The sequence below is a fragment of the Cynara cardunculus genome, unplaced genomic scaffold (assembly GCF_001531365.2).
Source record: "Cynara cardunculus var. scolymus isolate 2C unplaced genomic scaffold, CcrdV1 Un_Scaffold_1682, whole genome shotgun sequence".
Taxonomy (NCBI): domain Eukaryota; kingdom Viridiplantae; phylum Streptophyta; class Magnoliopsida; order Asterales; family Asteraceae; genus Cynara; species Cynara cardunculus.
In genome coordinates, this window is record NW_020200836.1 from 45,604 (window position 1) to 52,274 (window position 6,671).

General features: G+C 36.4%; 1 protein-coding gene across 1 annotated transcript; it reads left to right on the forward strand.

Annotated features, from left to right (window-relative positions):
• Positions 1 to 751: 751 nt before the first annotated feature.
• LOC112502629 (putative nucleobase-ascorbate transporter 10) lies at positions 752 to 6,443 on the forward strand. Its single transcript, XM_025106583.1, has 14 exons — positions 752 to 1,693; positions 1,789 to 1,886; positions 2,130 to 2,306; positions 2,398 to 2,498; positions 2,598 to 2,673; positions 3,279 to 3,338; positions 3,752 to 3,933; positions 4,024 to 4,120; positions 4,203 to 4,289; positions 4,759 to 4,817; positions 4,902 to 4,993; positions 5,074 to 5,151; positions 5,607 to 5,767; positions 6,213 to 6,443. Exons 1-14 carry the CDS (start codon positions 1,570 to 1,572, stop codon positions 6,417 to 6,419), a joined length of 1,599 nt encoding a protein of 532 aa, XP_024962351.1. The 5' UTR covers positions 752 to 1,569; the 3' UTR covers positions 6,420 to 6,443.
• Positions 6,444 to 6,671: the final 228 nt, after the last annotated feature.

Here is a 6,671-nt window from a genome sequence, read left to right on the forward strand (position 1 = left end):
TATATATATATATATATATATATATATAGGGTTGGGTTCACGTGAGACCAGCCTGTTTTCGTGAGACCCGTGAGACCACATTTTTACACGTAACCTTCACAGCAAAAACATTGTGAAGGTTTAAAAAAAGTCGAACCTTCACGACAAAAACACTGTGAAGGTTTTAAAAAGTCACCTTCACAGCATTTTGCTGTGAAGTTTCAAGTGTAAAATGTTGGTCTCATGGGTCTCACGAAAACAGGCTGGTCTCACATGATCCCAAGTATATATATATATATATATAAGTTCGGTTTTAGAAGGATTCGGGCGATGGATTTTGAAATCCTATCCGAACCACCCCTATCCAAACCTCCCAACCTGCTATAAAACTCGGATTTCAGACCTCGGATAGTTTGGGTAATATGGGTCGGGTAACGTGGGGTTTTTTCGGTCTATTTTTCAGTTTGTTCGGGTTCTGCACTACCCTACTTACTTATCTGAGATAGCTGACTTGAGTTGCATTGTTGCGAATATGATGCAATTTCCAACTAAAACTGAACACGTAAAACTTAATTACCTTCCTTTTCTAGTTTTCTTACTTTTGTTCCTTGCTTCCTTTTATATCATCTTGTTTTTTTTATATAAATAGGAATAGGATATGGGTGAAAGAATGAAAGTGAGGTTTGATAGATATTGATGTGATCCGGCAAAGATGAATTTCATAATATTCTTTGCAAATCTACTGTACCCGAGAGATAAAGTTGAATACATGTCAGGCTAGATCGTTTTATAATGTATTTCCTTTTTAGGGCGGAGGGAAATTTGAAAAAACGCTCTAAGCCAAAATAAACCTTCCCAATCGAAACGGCTGACAGCTTTATCAGGTTGTTTGGTGCCGCTGTTTTTCCGTTGAGGTTTCTACCGCCGGAATCTGATTCGTGTTCCAGTCTCACGCTCGTTTCATGTTAAGTGGTGTAGTGACGATGGATTAGAGATACGGGAAAATTGTGGTCTGCGGCAACACATCAATTTATGTTCCGTAGCGATCCGATTCTAGGGTTAATTTTATCGATGGGGTGTTGACAACTGATTTCTTTACAATCCTAATCCATGTTTGTTTGATTTGGCAATTGTGAAACATCTACTGTCATCCATTATTCTGGTATCCATCCAGATATCTCTTGTTGTGACCTCCAATGGCAATATCAAAAATAAGGAACGGAAGGGAGGAGATGAATTTTTTAAGTTCTCCGATGATGATGTGATGAAGGGTAACGTCAAGCCAGGAAAATTTGTAAATCAACACAATCTGACAGACAAGGCATCGGTCTAGCCAGGTTGGGATTTAGATAGCTTAAACAACTTGTATATATACATTATTTTGTTGTAATGCATCCAATGTTGTATATATAGTATAGATACTCAATGCTTATGATTTCAATCAATTCCATATGTGAGGCAATTATTACTAATGAATCCGTAACAGTCAAATTTATTCAATTTTCCTTCATCATCAATTTGAGGTTAATTACAAATAGCTTTCATTTTCAGACGTTTCTAATACAAACGAACAACCTTTGAGCCACAACAATGTCTAATGCAGGTCAAGGAGAGTCAAGACAGCCGGCGGCTCCTAAGCAAGAGTTGCAGCCACACCCAGTGACGGAACAACTTGCTGGTGTTGAATATTGTGTTAATAGTCCACCCCCATGGAGTAATTCTTAACCATTCTCCTCTCAATCTGTATGCATCAATTATGATTCAAATACAAATTATATTATGATCATGTTTCTTGATTTGCAAATGTAGAGGAAGCAGTGTTATTGGGATTCCAACATTATATTCTGACTCTTGGTACCACTGTCTTGATACCAACCATGGTTGTTTCTCAAATCGGTGGTGATAATGTAAGTAACACAACTATTAATATCTCACTACAACAAAATCGGGTTTATAGGACGTCAAAAATGTCCAAGTGTCCTACTGCACATCTTTATAAGACCCACAAGTGTTTGGTCCTATAAGCTTTTAAGTCTTGTAAAACAGTTTATTAGGACATTTAACATTTGGTGGTGTCAAACTCGATTTCGTTGTAATGCCTATTCTTGAATCAAGAAATTAGTAGTTTGAATCTTGTTGGATCTATCCAGGCTGAGAAAGCCAGGGTGATCCAAACCCTTCTTTTTCTTTCAGGATTCGGTACATTAATGCAAACCATGTTTGGTACTCGATTACCATCAGTTGTTGGCGGCTCGCATGCATTTTTAATCCCCATATTCTCCATAATTCATGCCAAAAGATATAATACATTTTCAGAACCTCATGAGGTATATACGAAAATCTTATAGAACATCTGGACTGTTTGATTCTTCCATTTTATATATGACCTTTATTTGATCATTTTGGGCAACTTTTAAGAGGTTTGCACAAACCATGAGAGGCATACAAGGTGCTCTTGTCATCACTTCTGCTTTCCAGATGATCATTGGATTCCTTGGCTTATGGAGAAACATTGTCAAGTAAAGTGTTTGATTTTATGTAATTTACTTATCTAATTTTTGTTTATTTTGCTATATATATATATATATATATTTTAATCTTTAATCATGTATATATAGGTATCTTACCCCTCTTTCGGTCGTTCCTCTTATTACTTTTACCGGACTTGGGCTATATTATCTTGCTTTTCCGATGGTAAGAATTGTTTACATGTAGCCTTTGATGGTTTTTGATTAATTTCTAGTCTTCAAAATCGCCTTAAAAAGATTATAACACTGCGACAAAATTGCTTTTTTTGGACGTCCAACCATCCTTAATAGACTTCAAGTTTATAGGACAAAAAAGCGGCATCCTATCTAAAGTTGTTACGACGAAGTTAGGGAACCTGACAAGTTTCATTGACAAAGTTGGACAACCTAACAGGACAACAAAAGCAAGTCATTCTTTTTAACTTTTCATTAGTCATTTTATTAATGTGTCGTATTAATCTTTAACATATACTTTCACACTTTTCAAAAAGTATTATATGAAATGGCTAATAGGACTATTTACTTTTTGTATCTTCTTAGGTTGTCACTGTTTGTAGATAGAACTTGTTGGACGCCTAACTTCATTCTAACAACTTATGGTCACCCTTTTAGATATGATGCTCGTTCTTGGTCTTATAAGCTTAAAGCCTCATTAAGTACTCTCTTAGGATGCTTGTGCATCCTAAAAAACCCATTTTGTTGTAGTGTAATCGGGATTAAAGAAGAAAGAACTAAGATGGGAAAATGTTTGTTTTCCTCTTGTTTTTGTAGCTGGGAAAATGTGTGGAAATTGGGCTCGCAGAGTTGGTGTTAATAGTCCTTATCTCACAGGCAAGTTTTGATTCAAAAATATTACTACGAGTACTATATATATTATAAGGTTGAGTTCCGGTGAGAATGAAAGTTATGACTAGAAGAATAAGAAGGGATCACCACCCTTGGATCAATCATAATTGAAAATCAACACTAAAGAGATGCACCGGATCAATTCCCGTGAGAAGTGCAATTCATGGGGTGGGGTTGAGATTAAAAGTGATCAACGTCTTGATCCCTTACGATTCTCGCACCGGATCAATTCCCCTAAGAAGTGCAATTCATGGGGTGGGGGTGAGATTAAAAGTAATCAAGGTCTTGATCCCTTCTTATAATTCTCACCTTAACTCCTATTCTCACACGATCCTTTGTCTATATATACATATGTATATATTGTAAGAACTAAGTTGATATCGACTGTTTGCCTGCAGTATCTTCCTCCATATCTAACCTCCAAGAAGCCAATGTTCGATCGGTTTGCAGTGTTGTTATCTGTTTCAATTGCATGGACATGTACTGGAATCTTGACATGGAGTGGTGCTTATGCCAAATCTACAGACACTCTAAACACTTGTCGCACTGATCGTTCGGGACTTATTTACGGAGCTCCTTGGTGATGTTAATTTTGATTGAGATCAATGCACATTAATTAATGTTATCTCCTATATATCTTGATCTGATCTTATGTTGTTGCTAAACACAGGATATATGTTCCTTATCCATTTCAATGGGGTACTCCTACTTTTGATGTTGGGGAAGTTCTCATGATGATGGTTGCTTCTTTTATCTCTTCCATTGAGGTTTGCTTAATTCTTATCATCATTCAATTCTTTAAAATTCATGATTTTCAAATCCTTAATTAAATTCCTGTGGTGCATGCAGTCTACTGGTTTGTTTCTTGCAACAGCAAGATATGGGAGCGCCACTCCTGTGCCACCTTCCATTCTGAGCCGTGGTATCGGCTGGCTGGTATGCAGACACGCTTTGATAAAAACGTTCGAGTGTCGTAATAGACTAGGAATTAAATTTATAGGACCAAACACTTGGTCGTGTGTCCTATCTGAAAGTGTTATAATAAGTTTATAGGATGCTTTTGGCCGTCATTAACACATTAATTTTTTATATGACGTTATTTGAATAATATGTCTTGTAAAACAAGTGTTCTATAAAAATAAGTGTTCATATGACACTTCTTAAAAGTGTCTTGTAAAAAAGATAACAGGACACTAAGTGTCTTAAAAAACCTGTTAAGATGTCCAAAAGCGTTATATAAACTTATTGCAACACTTCTACATATACAATTGTTTGGTCTTATAGACTTGTCTTGTAATTAGGACACTTAGAAGTGTTTTTTAAACCCAATTTTGCTCTAGTGTGCTCACCTTTGTTTCCTACACGACTCATTGAAGAAATTAAACACATCTTGCATTGTTGGTAGGGAGTTGGGACTTTCCTCGGTGGCATGTGTGGCACAGTAACAGGATTTGCTGCATCCACGTAACGTCCAACCTTCATCGATCTCTTTAATTATCTTTAACATTCGCCCATTTTTTTATCAACCATGATGTCGCTATTTTGCAGTGAAAACTGTGGTGCATTGGCATTGACAAGAGTCGGAAGTCGAAGAGTGATTCAAATATCAGCTGCTTTTATGATCTTCTTTTCTGTGTTCGGTATTACTAATCATGTATTTGATTTCTCATGTCTCCATATATAATCACCTCATCGTAACCATTTTCTTCCCATTCAACAGGAAAATTTGGAGCGGTTTTCGCTTCGATACCTTTGCCAATTGCTGCTGCTTTGTACTGCATTTGTTTCGGTTGCGTCTGTATGTCCCAATTTCAAATCTCTACAATCTTTAACAATTCCAACTTCCATTACCAATTATCATCCACTACAACAAAATCACGTTTATAGGACGTAAAAGATACACTATTTCAAAAGTGTCGTATAAAAGTTGTTAAGACAAAAAAAGGCCATATTTTTACACTTTTACACAAGACAACTAAAAAAGTTGTTAAGACGGCTAAAAACATATATAAACTTACTGTAACATTTTTGCATTAACTAAAAAAGCAAGACACATATAAACTTATTGTAACACTTTTTCACAAGACAAATAATTGTTTAGTCCTATAAGCCTAAGTGTTATAAAGATATAAAGCATTTATTAAACATTTTTGGCATACCATACCCGATTTTGTTACATTGATTCATGGCTATATCTTTTCTTAATTGGATCAATAACTAATGATCATCCTTATATTATATGTGTGTATGTAGCTTCTGCAGGTCTGGGTCACTTGCAGTTCTGTAATCTCAACAGTTTCAGGACCAAGTTCATATTGGGCCTTTCTTTCTCCCTGGGACTTTCACTTCCACAGTTCTTCCGTGAACACTGGGTTGGTTTCGATCACGGTCCAGTGCACACCCATGCGAGATGGGTATGTTTAATTTGTATTAGTTGGAATACAGATCACCTGTCTCCGAACTCTCTTTCCCCTGACGTATCGATACCTTATTGATGGACAGGGAGGGGGCATGGAGTTTGGGGATGGTGATTTTTATTCAGTTCATTGGCTTAGATTCTATATACTCCCCCCGTTCCCCACACAGTTTTATACATTAATAATTACTTCGCTTTTTTTTTTGGGTAAAAGGGGACGGAAATTTTTAGTTAAGCCAATGACAACTTTACCCTCAAGTATTTGTGCACGTTTCTATTTTCCAAAATAAGTGTTCACTTTCAAAAATAGTTGATTAAATTTCCATTTCTTTCGTTAATCAATGCACAAATGTTTAAAAGTTGATAAGATAGATGCATTAGTTAGGGTTTAGGAATAGAGGTACCGTTGGGCTAATGACCCTTTTGTGCTTGTATGGATGCAGTTTGACAACATGGTATCGGTGGTACTGATGTCGCATGCGAGTGTGGCAGTGATGATTGCCATGGTCTTGGACTGCACGCTTTGCAAGGGTAACGATGAGTACCGGAAAGATTGGTGGGAGAAATTTGCGGTATATGGTAAAGATATTCGGAGCGATGAGTTCTATAAACTTCCGTGGCAGCTTAACAAGTTATTCCCCGCATTGTAACAAAGTTATTTAACAAATTTTGCCGATCGGAGGAGTCAATGCTATTCAACGATTAAAATTTTATTAATAAAAAAAATTATGCGAGTTGGGATCATATGGGAATTTTTCACTTTATATGAACCGTAAAAGCATGGCCAAACAATCTATTTAGACCTTTGGAAGCGCCTGTTGGAAATTTTTGTGAGGTTGGAAGTTTATCTTCCATCCCATATTGGTAGATAGACAAATATTGGAGAGGTTTATAAGGCTATC

Bases quoted from the DNA above. Each gene is read 5' to 3' on its own strand.
- LOC112502629 (XM_025106583.1), top strand. From the start codon at position 1,570: ATGTCTAATGCAGGTCAAGGAGAGTCAAGACAGCCGGCGGCTCCTAAG. The intron at 2,307-2,397 runs GTATATACGAAA...GCAACTTTTAAG, and splicing joins CATTTTCAGAACCTCATGAG to AGGTTTGCACAAACCATGAG. The intron at 4,121-4,202 runs GTTTGCTTAATT...TGGTGCATGCAG, and splicing joins CTTTTATCTCTTCCATTGAG to TCTACTGGTTTGTTTCTTGC.